Genomic DNA, 22,301 nt, shown 5'->3' with positions numbered 1-22,301 from the left:
CCCTCAGTTTTACCGACCACTGAACATTCGAATCGTGTTGGTGGGCGTGGAGGTGTGGAATGACATTGACAAATGCTCCATAAGTCAGGACCCATTCACGAGCCTGCATGAGTTTCTAGACTGGAGAAAGATGAAGCTTCTGCCTCGCAAATCCCATGACAACGCACAGCTCATCAGGTAAGGTGTCTGCTGTCTCTCCTTTGCTAAAGATCAAAGAGTGCCCCCGGCACACCTGCCCTCCTCTTAGCCTCCCCTGCCAGGCAGTGAAGCTGCACCTGTTCTTCAAAACACACTCACTGGACCAGGCCCAAAGGGGGCTTCTCAGCCCCCACTGACTGGAGGGAGGCCTCTCAGTTGAAATTGGGGGCTGCTGAAAAAGTCTTCCTTTGCATACCCTGGGAAACGTATCCCTCAAGCAGATGTCTTATTTCCTTCTAATACCTGGTCATTTACTCTATGCAACTTTTTCTAGGCTTTGTCTTTTTTGTGGATGGGTGAGGGAATGCACACCATAGGGCATATAGCATCTTAGTTCCCCGACCAGGGATCAAACCTGCTTACTCTGCAGTGGAAGTATGCAGAGTCTTAACCACTGGAAGTCTTAACCACTGGACCACCGAGGAAGTCACAAGCTGTGAGGGGCTTCCCTCACAGCTCAGTCAGTAAAGAATGCCTGCAGTGCAGAAGACCCGGGTTTGATCCCTGGGTTGGGAAGATCCCCTGGAGAAGGAAATGGCAACCCACTCTGGTATTCTTGCCTGGAGAATCCCATGAACAGAGGATCCTGGAAGGCTACAGTCTATGGAGTCGAAAGAGTAGGACACCACTTAGCTACTAAACCACCACCAACACTTTGATATTCATAAATACTTTTCTTTTTTAATGTTTTTCTCTCGTATTTTATTTACTTCATTATTGATCTTTTCATTTCTTTACTTTTTTATTTTTAATTTTATATTGGAGTATAGTTGATTAACAATGTTGTATTAGTTTCAACTGTACAGCAAAGTAATTCAGTTATAGATAAGAGAAAGAGAAAGAAAGAGAAGTCGCTCAGTTGTGTCCGACTCATTGCGACCCTATAGACTATAGCCTACCAGGCTCCTCCATCCATGGGATTTCCAGGCAAGAGTGATAGATATACATGTATCTATTCCATTTCAAATTCTTTTCCCATTTAGGTTATTACAGAGTATAGAGCAGAGTCCTTGTTGGTTATCTATTTTATAATAGATCCAGTGGTGAATTTATTATATGTCAACCCCCAACTCCCAATTTATCTCTCCCTGTAGGCTTAGTCTTGACGTAAAGTTGTCCTGAGAGGTATATTTTTTAAAAAGCTCATTTTCTGCCATTATTAGTGAAAAGCATTTTTGCGAGATCTGAAGACAGCGCATTAGAGTGGTCCTGCCGGCTGCCTGAAGAAAGAAAACTTTTATCCCTCCTGTTTTGCTGTTTCTCTTGGTTTTCTAGATCAGAGAATACCAGGGTGTCGAAGATAAACCTTGTGTTCTATTGTTTCACCAATGTGCGTTGAGCACAAATTAGTAACAAAACGTCTTTTCAGGGCTTCAAACATAACAGTGATGCACACAGTAAACCTCCCTGTTCTTGGGAATCTCCAGTCTACAGGGAAAAGTGAAAGTGTTAGTCACTCAGTAGCGTCCAGCTCTTTGTGACACAATGGGCTGTAGCCCACTAGGCTCCTCTGTCCATGCAATTCTCCGGGCAAGAATCCTGTAGTGGATTTCCATTCCCTTCTCCAGGGCATCTTCCTGACCCAGGGATCGAACTCAGGTCTTCTGCATTGCAGGCGGATTCTTTATCATCTGAGCCACCAGGGAAGCCCCTTCTGGGAGGAGATAACAATAAACAAGGATATTTCAGAACATGATAAGTACCATGAAGAGGAGAAAATAAGGAAAAGCATGCCTCTAACATAGTACATTGGTAACATATTACAGACTCCTTTATATCAAGCAAAAGACAGCACAATCTAAGATTGCATGGAGTAGATTTTTTTCCTAAAAAGAAGAACTTTTTATTAAAATTTTTAAACAACTGGTACCATTATTTTTTTAAGTATGTACTTATTTGTTTGCTGGTGCCAGGTCTTAGGCATGCAGGATCTAGCTCCCTGACCAGGGACCAGACCTGAGGCCCTGCCTTGGGACCACGGAGTCTTAGCCACTGAACCACCAGGAAGTCCCAATTTATGCCAAGACTCTGTTCTCATGTAGCTCATATCACTGAATTGAAAGCTTTGGGGTCAGAGACACTTTCCTGTCACACACACTGGATCTAGTTTACTGAACATTTGTAGGAAGTTGAAAAGCAGCCCTACCATATGCTCACTTTAGAAAAGGCCTTCGTCTGAACTGAGGTTGTTGGCATTCCCCGATAATTGACTTTGGCCGTTTCTCAGGGTTGTTTTTTTTTTCTCCTCCACCCCTGGATATTTGCGGTCGCCTCATATTTTATGCATTGATTAATCCCGAACTACTCAAAGTAGAGTCAGAGTGTTTTGTTTTGATTTCTTCCCCCAAATGGAGCCTGTCCAATCGGAACATCTGGAAATAAATTAGCCTCTTATATAACTTTACTATTTATATATATGTTTAATTGTATCTGTTAAAATGGTCTATACAAATGTAAATATAAAGCTGTGGCCCCTACGGCTGTACACAGGAGTGTAATAGGCTGGCTGGCTGGCTGGATGAATGACTGGATACATACATACGCAGACGAAGTTTTATTTGCCTATACTTATCCTTTTGGTCCAATTGAGCACTGCCAAAATGTGTGACTTTTCAAATAATGTGTGTGGTATCTGTATGTGTACATGGCCAAGAAAACATGGCCATTTATTTGTTTCGCTTAAAGGAGATTCAGCAAATACAATGTTTGATTTTTTTTTTCCTGGAATGGGGCAGAATGAAGCAGAAAATGGGGCGGGAGACAGAAAGAAGGTATGGAGGATTGTGGTGGGGCTTATCTTTATTAAACAGGGAACATTGTTATGTTAGGGTTCCCGGATAAAATACAGGATATTCTATTGAATTTGAATTTCAGGTAAACAAGGAATAATTTTATTTTTTAACTTTTTATTTTGAATTGGGGGATAGCCAGTTAACAATGGTGTGAACAGCCAAGGGACTCAGCCATACTACATACACATGTATCCATTCTCCCCCAGACTCTGCTCCCATCCAGGCTGCCACATAACATTGAACAGAGTTCCATGTGCCATACAGTAATTCCTTGTTGGTGACCCATTTTAAACATAGCAGTGGGTACATATCCATTCCAAACTCCCTAACTATCCCGAAACCCCTTCCTTCCCTCCAGGACCATAAGTTTTTTCTCTAAGTCTGTGGGTCTCTTTCTGGTTTGTAAGCAAATTCATTTGTATCATTTGTTATTAGATTTCACATATAAGGGATGTCATACCATAGTTCTCCTCTGACTTACTTCACTCAGCGTGACAATCTCTAGGCCCATCATGTTGCTGCAGATGGCATTATTCATTCTTTTCAGTGGCTGAGTAATATCCCACTGTGTAGGTGTACCACATCTTCTCTATCCATTCCTCTGCCAATGGATGTTTAGGTTGCTTCCAAACCTCAACTATTCAATTTTTAGTTTTTAATGCACTAAGTTAGAATCAATAGCATAGCATGAAACAGGCCTTGATGTCATTACTTATTGACTAAGGTTCCATGTGGGGAAAACCTTCTCCAAAGCCATGAAGTCTCCTCCTGGAAGCTTCCTCCTAGGTGCTAAGGCTTTGTGGGTGCTTCAGCACTCACTCCCAAGGGTCAATCATTTTTCTGCTGTTTTTATTTTTGCAAGCCATATTAGCAGGACATTTTGGAAAAGTCTGGGTTTCTGGCCTAATTGTAACCCAGTCACATTACCCAGGAAAGCAACAGCAGCAGAGAATCAAGGACAGCATTTCGCTGGTTAATAGTGATTCTCTCTCTCTCTCTCTCCATGACTCTTCTCAGCCCTAGCATCAGCAGATACTGTTTAAAAGGAGCACCCTGCCCCCAGTTCACTAGGAGACAGACAGATTACAAATTATAAATATACAAGTCATGACTGGTTGTTGCCCCGAGTCTTGAAAAGAGAAATCTTAAAAGGATTATGGGATGATGATGCAATTGGAACACACATTTTTAGAAAAACCCACGATAAAAAGCACCTACAAACGTACTCTCCTGCAACTATTTCCGTCTTTTTTAAATTGGAATATAGTTGATTTCAAACGTTGTGTTAGTTTGAATCTTTACGTACGATTTTGCGGGTTTTCTGCTTTTGGTATGCATGAATGTCCAACAGAATTTCAAATGTTCGAAAGCTCCTCTATGTTGATTTAAGAGGGTCCTTTCTTTTCTTCCTAGTGGAGTTTATTTCCAAGGAACCACCGTCGGCATGGCGCCCATCATGAGTATGTGCACAGCAGAGCAGTCCGGGGGCATCGTCATGGTAAGCCAGGGGCATGGAGAAGTCCACAGCAGTGTCCAGACCCAAGTCTCTTGAGGAATCTTCAGGAAACTTATCAGACTTTGTAAAATTAGATCCTTTTTCTTTAACGCTCCTTGGATATCATTGCTATTCCATTGCTAAGTCATGTCTGATTCTTCGTGACCCCGTGGACTACAGCACGCCAGGCTTCCCTGTCCTTCACCGTCTCCTGGAGTTTGCTCGAGTTCCTGTCCGTTGAGTCGATGATGCTATCTAACCCTCTCATCCTCTGCTGCCCTTTTCTCCTTTTGCTTTCATTCTTTCACAGCATCAGGGTCTTTTCCAAGGAGTCGGCTTAGATATATTTCTACCCTATTTCTGCTTATGATCTTCCCTACCCAACAGTATTCTAGGGACTGTTTTAAAAAACACACCAAGATACACATAGGGAAGGTGAGTGTGTAAAAATACTTCAGTGGAAGCCAATCTACACCTTTTATGGAGGAAAAGTTTCAAGTGGGATTTTGGTCCAACTGCCTCCGACCAAGAAATCCTCCCAGCCCTCAGATGAGCCAGGGAGGGCACTGGGGTTGCCTTCATCACTTAACTTCTGAGATGGACTGTGGTCTCACCAGATATTACTGTTAGAATGGTTTTCTGATGGTTCTGCCTCCAGACCCAATAGCCAACAGTCTGAGGTTTTTAACTGTTTACCACTGCAAATGCTTGACATACCTCCTCACCAGGGTCTAATTTGTCTTTATACTAACCTTATTCTTGGAAGGCAGAGACCTAGGTTTATTGCTTTACAAGGATCACTTTGTCATTTAAGAGCTATATATGTTTGTAAAAGGAAATAAAATGGGGAGACTATATGGGACTTGTTCCTTCCAAACGTAACAGGGAGATAACTTTGATGGGCTCCCCTTTGTCGGGTAACTAAAGGGAAGACTCTCATCCCCTGTGGTTTCAGTCCCTGATGGAACAATGTGGTGTCCCCTTCGCACCAACCCTCAGACGGGGAGTGTCCTCCGAGACCACCCCACCCCACTTGTTAAACAAACAGAGCCTTGCCCTTCCGAGAAACCGTGAATCCCTCCACAGTTTTCAAACAGAACATTTGTGAATATTTGATTGTATTAAAGGGCTGAAGGAGGAATATTCTGCTGACTTCTATTTGCTCTTCACGTTCTGCCCACCCTAATCTTCTTAGTGAATATCTGCGTGGAACATTTTCCTCTTCTCTGGGTGGTGTGGATAATTAACATAAACACGTGCCGAAGTGTAGGCTGGGGAGGCTCTATGGAGGGGTTGCCCCTCCCAGTGGACTTCTGGCTTAAACGGTCTGCCCTCTGGTTTTCTTTGAACCTGGAGGTCCCTGGAAAGTTTGTTTTTTGTTGGTGCCAGATTCACTTCAAGTCAGATCCCAACTGTATTTTTAACAGAGTAGCCTGTAAAGTTTTAAGAGGGAATCATTTTCTCTTTCATGGTTCCATGGTCAGTCGCTACTGACTTTGCCACTTAAAATTTGGCATAAATAGTTTTTAGGGCTGAAACTGAATTCCTTATAAGCATGGCAGGTCTGCAGCTGTGGCGTGTTTAAACATTCTTATGACCGATCTGATCACATAAAGAGGCTTTTTAAAGTTCACATCCTTTATTCCATTTACACACAAGCATTTGATCAAGATTCCTTCTTTGAAAGCAGACAGGGAAGACTATTTAAAACAGATGAAAATGAATGTGGGAAATAGAAGCAGATAAATATACTGCATCAGAAATCAAGTCAAAGCCAAAATTAATTAACAGGAGTGTGTTTGACAAGCCAGCCAGCACTGAAGTCCATCCTTGGCACGTCCCTTATTTGCTTCAAGTGACGAGAAGCACCATGTCGGCTGGAAGTCTGCAGCTCCTTTGGTTTCTTTAAAATTCTTGAGGTCAACAAAAGCAATATCTTGACCAGATCTAAAACCTCCAGACTGTCTCCCACTGTGTCTCTGAAGTTAAATTCATGAGTGTTACTTGCAACCGTGCCTCTTTCAAGGACCCACAAATCCAAGAGGAAGGAAATCCTGTCACAAGGAAGCAGGAATCCTGATTGCATTGCAGATCTGAGTTCTGTACTGTCTCTACACTTTTCTGAGATTGAGCAAATCTTTCATTTCAGCTACCTCAATCCACTCCTTTGTATCTAACTGGACTAAAATAGTCTTGGTTTGGAGATACTGCCAGTAATAAAGAAACAGGTTTTTGTCTTATTAGAAATGTAAACCATGTATCAGGGTCTCTTAAGAGACATTCTGCTTATAATCACATATATGTGGAAGAATGCAAAACAATTAGGCAGTTCAAAAAAAACCACAATATTCAGTGATACAAAAGAATTTGATGAGGAGTCTCTTTGTTTTTAAAGATGAATTCCTAGAATTTTGTACCAAAGCATGCTAAATTGAGCATTTTCAGATTGAATAAAATTGATTTCCTGAAACATTTGTGAAGCTTCCTACAACAGGAAACTGTAAAATCTAAACAAAGTAATTTATTAGGAATTTCATCTATTCTAAGAATAACTTGGTTTGACATGCCACTCTTTTCTTAGACTGAGGGCTACTGAGAAAGGCAGCTACAGCTGTAACTGCCAACAAACCTATAAAATCTTATATGAGCACACCTCTATCAAGAGGCCCCACAAAGATTTTCTGTATCAGGAATAGCATGTTCTCTAAAGCAGGGGTCTCCAACCTCTGGGATCTAATGCCTGATGATCTGAGGTGAAGCTGATTAATATTAATAGAAATAAATAAGGCTATGGTTTTTCCAGTGGTCATGTATGGATGTGAGAGTTGGACTGTGAAGAAAGCTGAGTGCCGAAGAATTGATGCTTTTGAACTGTGGTGTTGGAGAAGACTCTTGAGAGTCCCTTGGACTGCAAGGAGATCCAACCAGCCCATTCTAAAGGAGATCAGTCCTGAGTGTTCATTGGAAGGACTGATGCTGAAGCTGAAACTCCAATACTTTGGCCACCTCATGTGAAGAGTTGACTCATTGGAAAAGACCCTGATGCTGGGAGGGATTGGGGGCAGGAGGAGAAGGGGACAACAGAAGATGAGATGGCTGGATGGCATCACCGATTCAATGGACATGAGTTTGGGTGAACTTTGGGAGTTGGTGATGGACAGGGAGGCCTGGCGTGCTGCAATTCATGGGGTCGCAAAGAGTCGGACACGACTGAGCGACTGAACTGAACTGAACACAATAAATGCAATACACTTGAATCATCTCAAAACCATCCCCACCTTCACTCCCATTTGTGGAAAAATTGTCTTCCACAGAACTGGTTCCTGGTGCCAAAAGGTTGGGAACCTCTACTCTAAAGCAGAGTATCACTGTTTCCTGGAAACCTCCACGTTACCTCTTGCAGCACAAAGCAGGATTCAGAAAGTTGCCTTCAATACTCGGTAACATGCAGGCATTTGCAGAAACACCAGTCATGGGCACCGTTTCTGCAGATCATAGTCACTGATTGAAAGTTGAGCAGTGATACTTTAACAATTAATTTCTAATATCTCTTTAGCCAAGCCATGCATGCACTCCACTAAGTTGGGGGTGGCCAAGCAGCTCTTGCTGGATGGAAAACCCACCTTCCGAAACCAAGCAAAAGGTTGAGTGAACTCCCAGCAGCAAGAGTCAGACAATCAGGATGCCTCCTGACAAAATAAGAGCAGGCAAGTTGCAATCTTAATTCGGTGAGTCTTCAGACACTTTATTCAATGTAGTTTGCTTTTATGGTGAACTATTATAAGATTTCCAAGTATCCTTCTCTACCAAGTAGACAGCAAGAGGCATACCCAGTGAGAATTTCTCAGACCCTGGAGAACTGGGGCCAGGGGGCACCTTCCGGGACTGACAGTCCTGCCAGTGCCCCCACCCCCACAGTGAGCCACTACCGACCCACGCGCCCCAGGAGACCCTCCAACACTAGCAGCCCTGCCGGTTCCCAACTGTTGCTCTGCTCGAATCTTTTGATGGCCAACCAGATAATGCGTCTGCTAACAGGATGAAGACTCCTTGGGTATCATGGCTGCTGACTCAAATGAGAGGGAAAACAAGTCGATGAGAGACGTTAAGCAAGAAAGATGTGTACTGAGAGCAAGCTATGTATAATGCATAAAACAATATTAGCAAGCATGGTTCAACTGTCAAAAAAAAAAAGGGATTGCTCAGATCTTATTTAGACTTTACTAAGTATGCTTCCTCTCCTGACTTTCTATCAGCATCTTCTCAATCAAGGATAAAATAGTACTTATATTACCCATGAAGAAATGAGCTGCCTTTTCGTATTGTTGTAAAGTTGCTAAGTCATGTCCAACACTTGCGACCACATGAACTGTAGCCCGCCAGATTCTCTTTCCATGGGACTTCCCAGGCTAGAATACTGGAGTGGGTTGTCATTTTCTCCTCCTGGAGATCTTGCCAACCCAGGGATCAAACCTGTATCTCCTGCGTCTCCTGCATCGGCAGGCAGATTCTTTACCACTTGAGCCACCTGGGAAGGACCTCCTCTTCCTATGAGGCAGGACAACTTTTTGCCTCATTCAGTAGAATTGTGTCTTGTGAGACATTGTAGGATGCCAGAGGAAAATGATTGTCTTTATTATTTCATGTAAAGGCACGAGGAATCCTATGTGTATTCATGAGGAATGCATTCTTCAGCAGAGGGGGCCCCCAAATAGTTTAATAAAATAGGTCAAAACTTTAAGTCTAATGGGGCTAAAGGATAATGGGGCTCTATCCTTGGGCTTCCCAGGTGGCACTAGTGGTAAAGAACCCGCCTGCCAGTGCAGGAGACCCAAGAGATGTGAGTTCGATCCCTGCGTCGGGAAGATCCCCTGGAGGAGGGCCTGGCAACCCACTCCAGTGCTCTTGCCTGGAGAATCCCGTGGACAGGGGAGCCTAGTGGGCTACAGTCCATGGAGTCACAAAGAGTCGGGACATGTCTGAGCACAACACAGCACATCTTGATTCCTTATAGGAGACTGGATTCCATCAAATGTTCATGACAGATAAATGTCTGGGGGGCAGAGCTGCGAGGGATGGGGGTGCTGGGAAAGAGGTCTAAAGGCTGTGACCTATACATTGTGCCCTTGTGTTTTCTTTGAGGACCATTCAGACAGCCCCCTGGGTGCGGCCGTGACCCTGGCACACGAGCTGGGCCACAATTTTGGGATGAACCATGACACCCTGGAGAGAGGCTGCAGCTGCAAGACGGCCGCCGACAAAGGAGGCTGCATCATGAACCCTTCAACCGGGCAAGTACCCTTGCTTCAGCTGCTCCCGGAGCCGGGTGGTGGCCGGGGATGCATATCAGGAAACAGCTGGGCAAAGAGCTCCCTGGTTTTCTGGCCAGAGCACTTGTGGAAGCTTCCAGAAAGAAAGTCCATGAACTGGACTCCTTGGAGAGAAGCACCCGGATTGCAGAGCATAGGGCATGTGGCCTGAGCTCTTCGCTAAGTGGTGGGCCCGGATATGGCCTTTGTTTAGAGATCGCAAATAACCCTAGAATCCCCTGCATGTGGTTTTGATTTGTGCCTACAGCTCCTTCTGGGCCTGGTAAAGCCACCAGGCAAAGGGGGTGCGATCAGATGGGTGCTAGGTGGGGATATGTGTCTTCTCTCTGGGTTGGCCCTAGGGTGGAGGATCTAAGTGTCATTAGCTTGGGGACTTGTAGGGTCCTTACTGCTGATACCACATCCCCTTCTCAAATCTTCAGTGACTTTCCCTCCTCGGTAAGTTATGTCATTCTTCCTTGCTTCATGGTTTTCTGAAATTCTATATTTGATTCACCCAGGAAAAAAAAAAAGGAAGACAGTTTAATTATTGGAGCATTCAGAGGAGGTGGAAATAGATGCAGCTTGGAATGATTCCAGATTCCAATGCATTCCTATGCCTCTAAGTGTCCCTCCCAAACTAGATGTTGTGCTACAGTAGGAAGATTTTCATCAGTGAAGGAAAATGTGCCCTTGTGTTGGTGCCAGCTCCTTTTTTATACCCTGAGACCTTCCCAGTGCTTATCTTCATGGCACTTCCTAGGCCAAACCTGCTCCCTGGGTTTGCCAAAAGAAGCACTGGCAGCAAGAAGCAGGTGCCGACGGGCATCCTAAGGGCTGGCCTTCGTGAGGTCGTGATGTGCAGGGGGCACCTGCTTAAAGAGGATTAGAAGTCCCAGCAGAGGGATGGACTGTTACAGAATGTGGTAACGCTTTTGCAACTGATAGCCTCATGGGCCTCCTCTCGAATGGCTTGTGAGGCTGGACTGCAGGCTCACATGGTGGGCATTGTCCTTTCACCGGAGCTGGTCCCTGAGCCATCTCATCCCAGCAAGGCCCTGCATCTCCTGTCCATCATCCATTACCACCATCAGCACAGAATGGCATCGTTTTTGCTTGAGGTTCTGTCTTAAGCACAATTCAAGGGACTCACCAAGACCTCATAGAAGAACTTGCTGTCTGAGTCTGAGATGGCAGAAGCCATGCACCTGAGCCGGAAGTGAAAGTACTGGGTTGGCAAAAAAATTCATCTGGATGTTTCCATAACATCTTACAGAAAAACCCAAATGAAATTTTTGACCAACCCAATATCTTAGGTCCGATACCAACAGGAAGTGAAATGCTGCAAAACTCTAGATTTCAACCAAGGGAACATCCTCAAAGAGGGGCAGTTTGCTCCAAGAAATAATGTACCCCATGTCATTGGAACTCCCTGGGCAGGGGCAGAATAACTGTTTGTTGGGTATTTGGAGCAAAGAATCTCTTCTTGGGGGTGAGGCTGGGCCAGGGGCTGTGGCTGTCTTCTGTCTCCAATATTCCACCAGCCCAGATAGGGTGCAGCATCACGGGCAGCTCACTGTGTGAATCTCTGAGGATGAGATTGGCAGAAAGCTGATGTGAAATTGAACGGTTTTCATGCTTTCTCATTCTTAACGAGCTCAAAGTGGCCACAGGAAATTCACTCTGTGCTTAATATCCCTGATCATCAAGTAGGCACAAATACACCAGCCTATATTGCTTCCAAAAGCGGCTCTCAAGACTGAAGAAGATTGTGCTGTTAATATTGTTAATGATTCAGAACTCTTGATTAAAAAAGGCCAGTAGAAGATAAGAGAGTCTAAACTGGGAACACTAGACTGGGATTTTAAGAGACCTGAGAGCCTCAATTCTGATACCAGCTGTTTTTGGCAAAACAGACAAATTAGTAACCCTACTGGCTCTTACATTTTTTATCAGTAAAATGAGTGAGTTAGTCTTTATCCTTCTTCCACTCCTTCCTCCATCAATCTATTCATCGTTTGTTCCATCTGCCTGTACATCCATCTAGTCATCCATCCATCCATCCATCTGTTCATTGTGTACATCGTTCCATCCATCCATCCACCCGTTCTTTTGCTTGCTTGTTCACACATTAAACAAATACTCTGACCCAGGTTTGTTGTTGTGGGGAATGCACAGATGAGCAAGGCCCTCCAGCTCTGAAATTCACACAATTCTGGAGGTATAATGGCAAGGCTCTGCTTTCTGGTACCCTCTGTAATTTCGTGTAAATCCCTTCAGCTTGGAACGTCTTCATGACGGTGTTTAAGGATTCGAGCCAAATTACCCAGGAGATATTTGAAAATCATAGGTAGAAATGGTATTGTTAAGAGCTCAGCAAATCACTTTAAAAGCCTTTTTTTTTTTTTTTCTTACCAGGGGTTTGCTAATAGCTTTTCCTTGATTTATACCTTATTAGCGATTTCTAAGTTTCCTATTTTGCTGAGCTTGTGCTTTTGTGTAAATCTTTTCTATTTGGTTCTCATTTGTGATCCCACATTCCTGTCCAGAGAGTGGTGTTTTTAATTTTCTCAGATGGTGAGAAACTTCCTAAGCAAGTGGGTGAATTAATCACAAAAGCCCACAGTAAGGGGGAGGTCGAGCGTTCCGGCCACCTCAGTCATCCATCACCCACTGTAGAATTTCCAGGCTGCTTTTAATCTCCAGCATTATCTCAACGTGGTCATTCTCTTACCTCATAGGGTCCCCATGAGAGTGAGAGAGTGGATTAAATGAGATCATATGTCTTTGTAAATTACAAATCATTCCACAAATAGACAGTGTTATTATTATTATTGTTTAGCTCACAGGAACCATGGAACCATTGAAGAGTTAAAGGCTCTTTTTTCCCCAGGATTCCTGCTCATAGTTGCTGAAAAGCATTTCTAGTGCCGTGTGAGCGCCCATGGTTTCTGTGTGAATGGCTCATTTTCAGCTGGCCCATGTCCAAACCTTCCTCCCAACTTCCTCCCCACTGCTGATTCAGACATGAGTAGCAAATGTTAAAAATGTGATTTAAGTCTCAGCCCCAAAGGTGACTTGCAAAGAGATGAATCAGGGACTGCTTTCATGATATGAAACTCTCCCAGAATCAAAAAGAAACAAGTGTTGCAGATGGTTTAAAGGAAAGAAATGCATTCCTTAATACCCCTTGTTTATTCCTTATCAAAACATTCCAGAATTCTAACTCTGAAATTTCACCAACTGCCATCATTGACGAATGGGACCCAAAGGCCTGGAAACGGAGGGTGGAGGAGAGCTCTTTTAAACATGGGTGTCATGACTTCAGTTGCATGTTACAGAAATAGTTGGAGGGGTATCCTTACGGGGTCATATCATTAATTACTACAGGTCTTTGAGTGTGTGTGAGAGTGTGTGTTTTATGTCTTTGGATAGTTAACACTAAGACCTGTCTTGGAAATCACTCTTTGGCAAAAGCAAAATCTGGGGATTGGAGTGGGAGTTTGAACTCAGTTGAGTCCATCCATTAATGAGCTTCTTGGAGCATTTGGCCTTAAGGGGTTGAGAGCTAAGTATGCCACATTTATGGGAGTAAGAAAAATAATTTGAATAATGTGAGCACTTTGGGGAAAGAATATTTAGTGTAATAGTAAATGTCACTTCCGAGAGTAGGAAAAAAGGCAGGGTTAGTATTCAGAAATTACTGTCAGAACCTCCTCTTATTTTTTGTGGAAAATTTCCTGTTAAGATGAGAGTTGGAGTCGTAGAGCCATCTCATGACGGGATACAGCTGGACTGAAGCACTCAGTGACTCAGTTCCTGTAGCGGGTTATGCGCTTGGATAGATGGTGCAATTATTTCAACCATGAACAGCACAGATCCTTTTCTTATCCTCATGGAACTTGAACTCTTGTGAGGAAGACAGCTTTGGAAAGCAGTAAATTAAAAACTGCAGGTTGAAAGGAGATCTGCAACTAAGGCAAAGGAAAAGGGTGGAAAGCAGACATGTTGGCTGGGGGACTGGACGTTAATTAGTGGTTTGGGGAAGAACTGTGGAGATGACATTTAAGCCAAGACCAGAAGGTGTCCCAGGTGGCTCAGTGGTAAAGTATCTGCCTGCCAATGCAGGAGACTCAAGAGATGCAGGTTTGATCTCTGGGTCAGGAAGATCCCCTGGAGGGAAGCATGGCAACCCACCCCAGTATTCTTACCTGGACTAAGTCTTTTCTGTTTGAAATTTCACTTTGCTGTTTCTCCAGTAAGGTTCTTTAAGGACTCTACATCCAAGAACCACAAAAGAGCACTTCCACATTGTACATGGGTGTCTCTGGAAAGAATTACTGCCATAGTTTTCATGCTGATCCTAAGATTTGGAGTTTGGGGCTGTTGGGTTTTGTTTATTCCAGGCTGACAAACAATTCTCAAGCAAAGAATGTGCTGCCCGATTGCCAACAGGCAGTGGAGGGCAGTGCGTTCAGCGCCCAGTATAACATGGGCTGAGAAAATAAACGAGGGAGGGTCACCGCTTGCTCACCAAGGGTGTCGATCGTTTACATTCCGCTGAGGTTGGGCGTTCACAAATACCATCTACAACTAGATCAAATAACCGCATTTAAGGTGGAAGCATCGCCAGTCCACTTCCGCAGAAGTGTGGATAATTGGCTCATTCGATTCCGTATAATTCAATTCAGGAAACATTCACTGCATGCTTCCTTGCTGCACAGCTGTCCAGATGTGGAGCACAGCTGGATGGCTCCATCCAAGTTCACCCTTCTCTCTTGAAAACTGAGAGGACGTGGGCTCCGCCCTCAACCCCAGACAAGCCAGCTACAGGAAACAGGGCCAGGGGACCAATTACAGCAAAAGCTCTCATTGACTCAACTAGTATTTTGGGGAACCTGTGTGTCTGACCCCAAGGAGCAGAGTGGGCCAGTGGACCCCAATGGCAGGACCCTTGAATTCTAGGCCCTTCTATGTGACGAGGAAGATAGACAAGCAGACTGGTGATTGCAGACCCAAAGCTCAGGGATCTCCTCTGGGACATTTGGGTGTCATGGGGCTTGCAGTCAGGGCACCTAATCTATTTATACAATACTAAGTATCATAACTTCATCTATAAATATGTAAGTTGTGCCTCTAAAAGATAAAAAAAATTTTAAATATTACCATAATAGCAATTAACACCTTTAAAAAAATTACCAATCATTTATTATGAACAAGGAGCGAGGTTGGAAGGGGTGTGCACTGGGAATATTCCAGAGTGAAGTCCAGTCTGAACCAATGTCAGAAGAATTGTATAGGGTTAGTCTGACTCTTCTCGAGAATTCCTAGCTTGTGTTACAGGGAAATTTAATTTATATTTGAGGCAGCTTCTACCCCTGATGACTCAGATGGTAGAGAATCTGCCTGCAACACAGGAGACTCGAGTATAATCCCTGGGTCAGGAAGATCCCCTGGAGAAGGGACTGGCTACTCACTCCAGTATTCTTGCCTGGAGAATTCCATGGACAGAGGAGCCTGGCAGGCTACAATCTATGGGGTCACAAAGAGTTAGTTAGACACGACTGAGCAATTAACGCTTTCACTTTTCTATCTGAAAATGTGATTCAAGAAACTAAAATCGACTGTACTTTTCAGTGAAAACTTCCCAAGTTTCAGATGTGGCAGGAATTGACAAAAATCCAATGTCTCTGGAAAGTCTATACCTTTAAAGAACTTGCTTTCTTGAAGAATCAGTGCAAAATATACATAATTAAAACTCACCCCCTTTTGAAATTTGAGGATCTATCTGAGGTCTTGAAATACGCTTATTATAAGGTGATTTTATAAGCATGGGACTGGAGAAAATTATTTCCCCATATCAGCTCTTCATTTGAGGGTGAGTTTGTTTTTTTTTTTCCTCAATGAAAAGTTTAAGAAAGTCTTCACTTCTTCCAAGTACAGCGGAAGGGATGGAAATCTTTACCCAAGGAGATAAAAAGAAAAACAAACAGGAACAAAATGAGGAACTCTAGTAACGTTAAAACACTATAGGTTAGAATCAATTTAATTATCCAACCAGAGTAATTGAGTTGGCTACTTCCCGATGTAACCATAAAGGGGAAATGAACTGGCAGGAGAGCCCCTCAGTACAGACTATACTTATTTCCTCTCCACAGGATTAGATTTTGCTCACTGAAAAATGAAAGGATTTGTCTGCAATCAGTGCAGACTTGGGATAGTAATAGTCACTGCCCAAGGGCATGTAGAATGTCTGCTCCTCTTAAGCTGGATGCAAACCAGAGGTCAAGCTGGGAAGACCATTCCACGTGGCCTCTCCTCCTTGAATATCCAATTTGGAGGAAATGAACAGAGGCAAAGTTGACTTGGACCCTAGATGGCACTGGGGTGTCCTCTTTCATCCGTCAAAGGTGTGAGGTGGGTGTAGTTATAGCCATTTTAAAGATGAGGTGATGGAGCTCAGAAAGTTAAATGAATTGCTTATGTTTTCAAAAATACCCAAGTGGAAGCCCCAGGATGTAAGGCTGAGTCCCCAGAAGCCAAGCCCCTGACTCTCCATCTTGCTGTGTCTTATCTCCAGTAAGCTTGTGTGGCAGCTGTGAACCTCAGAAAGAGGAGAAGGGCATCTACTTGGGGGTTCTGGTCAGAGGAAGATGCTCTTGCTTCCCACCTCAGGCTCCCAGGGAGCTCCGTGGTCCAGACTAGATGGGACTAGGCCGGCCATGCCACCCTGCCTCCCAGGGCCCTCCCAGGGAGCTCCGTGGTCCAGACTAGATGGGACTAGGCCGGCCATGCCACCCTGCCTCCCAGGGCCCTCGCCACCACCTGCCTCCTTGGTTGCTTTGCTGCGTTCAGGCTTCATGTGGGGACTGAAGCCTCCTCAGTCCAGAGCCTTGTCCCCGTGTGACTTCTCGTAGCAGGAGGGCTGGCCCATTTTTAAGCATTTAGTTCTGCAAATCTCCTTCAACTTATGTTACAACAGCAGAGAATTATTTCCTGTCATTGCTCGTTAATCCAGCATTTTATTTGTGGTAGAACATGTGTGAAAACATTGCTGCTGAAATTCAGCCAATACCTCCCCCCTTACACACACACACACACACACACAGCTTCCTCCTTTCCCCAGGACACTGCTGCTGAAGTTTTGCCAGTACTTGCCCCCTTACACACAAATAACACACACACACACACACATATACACACACACACACACAGAGCTTCTTCCTTTCCCTAAACATGTGGCACAGAGGCTGCAGTATAACGTCAAGGGTAAGTTCTGGGCCTCTCTGTGACCAACAGTATTCAGAGGGACCCACTTTAAGCTCTAGTGGGTCATGAATTTTGTCTGTTTTATTCACTGTTAAATCCCCAGCACCTAGAATATAGTAGTGCCTAGTGCAAAGTACTAAGTCACTTTAGTCGTGTCCGACTCTGTGTGACCCCGTAGACGGTAGCCCACCAGGCTCCCCCGTCCGTGGGATTCTCCAGGCAAGAACACTGGAGTGGGTTGCCATTTCTTTCTCCAATGCATGAAAGTGAAAAGTGAAAGTGAAGTCGCTCAGTCGTGTCCGACTCTTAGCGACCCCATGGATTGCAGCCTAACAGGCTCCTCCGTCTATGGGGTTTTCCAGGCAAGAGTACTGGAGTGGGGTGCCATTGCCTTCTCTGATAGTAGTGCCTGGTATATAGTAAATTTCAATAAATACTTCTGGACTGAAAGGATGGATGGATGGAAAGATGGATATATGGATAGAAGGATGGATATATGGATGGAAGGATGGATGGGAGGGTGGGTGGTTGAATGGATGGGTGATGGATGGGTAGATAGGCTGATGTTGGAGTGGGCTGATAGTAGATGGATAGATGGATGGTGATTCCAGCACAATCAGATGTGTGCAGAGTTAATAGCTAAACTTTTTTTTTTTTTTTGCATGTAATGTAAATACCTTGCATGTAATGCCCTGCACGTAATGTAAACTTCCAGGGAGAAGATTCTGAGACCATCATCTTTTCTACTATGGTATTGGCTGCAGCATCATCATTTTCTTTTATTGTATATTCCACATCAGCTACAATGGACTTATGATAACTCACAAGAACAGAAACGATACAATAAAAACAAAAATAAAAAAGAATAAGGACAGAGAAACCCCCGGTAAACAGAAGGTTGAGCCCATTGTTTCCTGTTTTAAACTCCATGGAGACCAAAGAGTAATTTGCTTTTAAAAGGCAGAGTCCTTCCAGAAGTGGCTTCTCCTAAAAGCCTGTGTTTAATTTTAACAAAGTAGGAGGCTGAAAATAGAAAATCTAAAAGTAGTTGTAAGAATAAGGCCCTGGAGATCTCATAGATTACTCCCCAGCTTACAAAGATCTTTCTCAGTTAATCGTCACAGTTCTACAAGGAAAGGGCAGAAACAGTCACCTCCATTATACAGACGAGAAAACCGGGGTTCAGAAAGGCCAGAGGCTCACAGTAGATCAGTATCAGACTCAAAACATCAGCCCGCAGCCTCTGGCTCCTGCCTCTCACCTATTCCCTGGCCCCTCACCAGGTGGCCTTGAGCAAAGGAACCTTCCATTTCCAATCCCCGGGGCAATGGAAGGGGAAGGAGACCTAGAGAGTCATCCTCACCACTCTCGAGTTGCAGGCTGCCCTGATGGCTACCCCAGCATCGGGAGCTCAGTGATGTTAGAACAGGGCTGAGTAGACTTCAGCCTTTGTTGGATAGCTTGGAAGTATCTCCCATGACCACCTTTGCGATCATGTTCGGTTAAAAGTGTCCTCCCTGTTAGAAACTTGCAGAATGAGCAGATGTGACCACCAGAGGGGTCTACACAGGTCTGTCTCCTGGGGCGGGAGGCAAGGACACAGTTACCTCGACATGTAAACTGCCCTCTGTTAAGCCCTGGATCTGTTTAGTGTGTCAAAGCCCAAGCCCTGACAAGCCCCACGCAGGGACAGTGGCCTCTTCTTGTAACGAAGCCGAGACACCGCCTCTGGGGGGCTGGCCCCCTTTCGTGTGACACTGGTCCCCTGGCCTGAGTCCCCTGCCTTGCGGGACTGGATTCAGCAAAGAGCCATCACAGCACAGAAGTAAAAGGGCTACTTTCTAGGAACGCCCAGTGGCCGCCTACGCACCTCTCAAGTGACCAGAGCTCAGCTGGTCTCCTTCTTTATTAAAAATTCTGGCCAATTACATTTACACTTTAATTAATTTCCGGGGAGGAGGGGGAGAGGAGGTGCAGAGGTCAAAGGTCACATGTTAAAACCATGAATTATAATGTGCCGGCAGATGGCTCCATTCTGGGCCCCAGGTGTTTGCTATTAACAATGGACATGTCCTACTAAGGACGTTTTTGATCATTCGCTCCTGGCCTGGTGGTTTTCCTTGCCGTCTGCAGCCCATCTGGCGGCCCGCGGGGTTAAGCATTTGGTCCTCCTGTGGTCACTTTCCATTCCTGGGCTTGGCACGAGGTTGAAGCCGCCAGGGTTCTGTTCTGCCATGTGAGCCCGTGTGTTCAGGGTCACACCGGGTACCCCTGGCCCGGCAGAGTGGGGCTTGGATCCACACACCCCTCACCAACCCCCGGAAAACCCCCAGCAGAGTCCCGTGCGTTCCAGTGGACAGCGCTGTCCTCTACTGGCAGCTTGCTGGGACCCACGGGCTCACAACCGCCCTCACGTGTGTGAGAGTGCAGGTGTGCTCCATAAATCCCGACATCCGGCCCCAAGGAGGTTCAGGGAGGTGCTCGAAGGCACCCTTGGAGCCGCAGGCACGGCGGTGGCCTTCACTGTTACCTGCGCCCCGCCACCTCCTCCTAGATGCCCTCACAGCTCCCCACCATTTATGCCAGGTCACATCCGAGGCTGCCCCGAGGGCCCTGCCCTGGGGGTGACGCGGCTCCTGGAGGCCTCCTGACTGCCCTCGAGGCAGCATGGTCATAGAGAAGAAGCACGGGCCTTCAGGTAAGCAAGTTGGGGTTTCAGTCTTAGCAGTGGAACCAAAGGACTACGGCAAGGTGCCTAACCTCTCTGCACCTCGGTTTGCTCACCTGTAAAATAGGAATGCTATAGTCTGACTCACCAGGCAGTCCGTGAGCCAGGATGCCCACTAAGCTCCTGGCCCACAGCAGGGCCTGGCTCAAGAGTGGTAACTGCTTTTCATGCTTATTAACACAGACATGCGGAATGAGATGAAGTCAATAGCGCCTGAAACTGGGTGACCTTGAACGGCACCCCAGCCCTGCCAGGCTGCTGCTGACAAAGGCCAGTCATCTTGGGTGCAGACACCACCACCCACTCCAACAGGACATGCCTCTTGGTCGCTCCTAAATTCTTTGTGTGGTGATTATAAGATTTTATTCCAGGGCATAATTGTGAAAAATCTGAAGATTTTTCTCAAGACGGCCTCAGAACTTTGGGGTTGAAACTTGGCTGAGCAAACCCGTCCCAACCAAGACCTCTTGCACCCACTGCTGTAAGTAGGCCCTGCATCCCCCCCAGGAAGAGAAGACGGCATTAGCATGAGGCTGGTGCTCCTGGAGGACCTAGGAATGCGTTGAACTGGCCCTGAACTGTGAGTTACTGTTTGTTTTTGGAAAAGCTCTCCAAGCTGGTTTCGGATTTAGTGACAAAGAGTCAGGAGGTCTGTGTTGTCAGAGAATGGGTCGTGGGGAGGGTCAGGTCGGTCTGTCTGTGGTCACATTCCCCTCCCAGCTCCCTCCTAGGCCTGGGCTATGGAGGAAAAGGTTGCAGGAATTTGGGGAAATACGTTTTGGAAAAAGTTCCAGGAACTGAGAACCACTGCAACCACACAGCAGGTAACAGTCATCTAAACAGCAGCTTTGTGAGTGTTGGTGGCTCAGCTGGTTGTTTATGCTCCTAAGCCCATGTTCTGGTTCAGCTCACAACAGCCCAGCCCTTCGAGAATGAGCAGCGTCTTTGACACCACATATGTATTAAATCGAGGGATCCTGTTTAACTGCTTGATCATGCCTTTGCCTCCTGAATCATCTTTCTCTCGAGTTGACTTGTACTTGCAGTTTTGCCATTTAAAGAGGGCTACGCTGGGGCTACAATTGTCATAAAGTCTGTACCCTGTTGAAAAATGTTTCTAAGCGCAAGGCACTGGCGACCTGTAACTCGAAATAGCCAAAGCAGCACCTCTAAATAAGGAAGAGAGATACACATTCTTTCAGGCAAATACTGGCAACTAGCATCTTTGAAATTAACCAAAGACGCTCCCGTTTTTGTGAGTCTCACTTGTCCTCTCCCTCAACACCAGAGGTAGTTGTTGTTATTCCCAGTATAGATGTGAAGACTGAGACTTGGGTGTAAGACTGAGCTTTAGTTTTAACAGATGCGTGCTCAGACTGAAGTCTTCCAATTTCGATTCTCCTCCGTCTCCTCTGTGCCTTGTAAAGAAGAGCCTCCCAGGCCTGTTGCATCCATCACTTTCACCGTCAGGAGAAAATAAAACTCCATTCCAATTGTAGGAAGAAATCAGTGGGAAGCAGAAAGTCAGCGACGTATTTCCCCAAAACAGTATCCCTTTACCATCTAATCATTTATCGGCTGTAAAAGATGTGAAGTTTTCTTTCTTCATTTCCAATCGAGTTAAACAGAAATCTGGGTGACTTCCCATCCCTGATTTCCTGTGATGCTGGCTTCTCCTGTCACACGGTTGTGTCAGCTTCAAGCTATTCTCAGCAGCTGCCCACGTTCTGCCATCCTTCTTGCTGCGGTCACCTGCCTTTCTTTCCTGCAGTCAGCATGTGGGCTGTTGTCACTCCCAGAGCTTGGAGCTGGGGAACCCCAGGTTCTTTGGGACCCAGCACACACTGATTAACGAGGCAAGGAAGTCGAAGAAGACGGAGAGCAGTGACCTGCAGCCCCGGTGAATCTGGCCTGATTGCTGCTGCTTGCCCGGGCTGCCTAATTGCCAACAAGAGAAGATAATTCCCAGAGAGCTTTTGCAAGGCAGATAACGCCCTACTTCCACTGTCAGGCTTGATAAATGGTCTTAGTATGATTCACCCCCAGGAATACAGCCGTGAGACACACAATAGGCTCCTACAAGAAAAGAGTTTTCTGACTGCACATTTGTCAAAGTAAAAGTAACCCCTAATAATGTTTTACTTGGCAGCTTGGTGACGGCTGAAATATTAAGCTGTGACTGCATTTATGGTGGGAAGCCGTAAGTGGCATTCCGCTTTTGGAAAGTAGGTTCTGTGTATGTGTTTTCTCCAGAATCAATGCAGCTGTCTGTTTCATCAGCTTTTTCTTTCTAATCTTGCATTCAGCATGGTAAATTTACCCCCAAGTGTCCTTGGTATTTAAATATTAGGAAAAAGGCAGATGTGTCTTAACTAAGAAGGTCACACCTAAGCAGGAGCCGGTCACCCTGGCATGGTGTCTGCAAGAAATTCTCTGCCCGTGAACTGAAAGCAGCCTTTTTTTCTGGGTCCTTACGTATAATCATTGTAAAGCCTTCTTGTGCCAAGGGA

General features: G+C 45.3%; 1 protein-coding gene across 1 annotated transcript in view; it reads left to right on the top strand.

The window, feature by feature from the left end:
* ADAM12 (ADAM metallopeptidase domain 12) overlaps positions 1 to 22,301 on the top strand; it is a 390,084-nt gene that overhangs the window by 298,157 nt on the left and 69,626 nt on the right. Inside the window, 3 exon segments of the mRNA NM_001001156.1 lie at positions 8 to 177; positions 4,404 to 4,488; positions 9,628 to 9,776. Of these exon segments, the coding sequence (NP_001001156.1) occupies positions 8 to 177; positions 4,404 to 4,488; positions 9,628 to 9,776 (404 nt within the window).

This window comes from Bos taurus, chromosome 26 (genome assembly GCF_002263795.3).
Source record: "Bos taurus isolate L1 Dominette 01449 registration number 42190680 breed Hereford chromosome 26, ARS-UCD2.0, whole genome shotgun sequence".
NCBI classification, from domain to species: domain Eukaryota; kingdom Metazoa; phylum Chordata; class Mammalia; order Artiodactyla; family Bovidae; genus Bos; species Bos taurus.
This window is presented reverse-complemented; position numbering and strand designations above follow the sequence as displayed.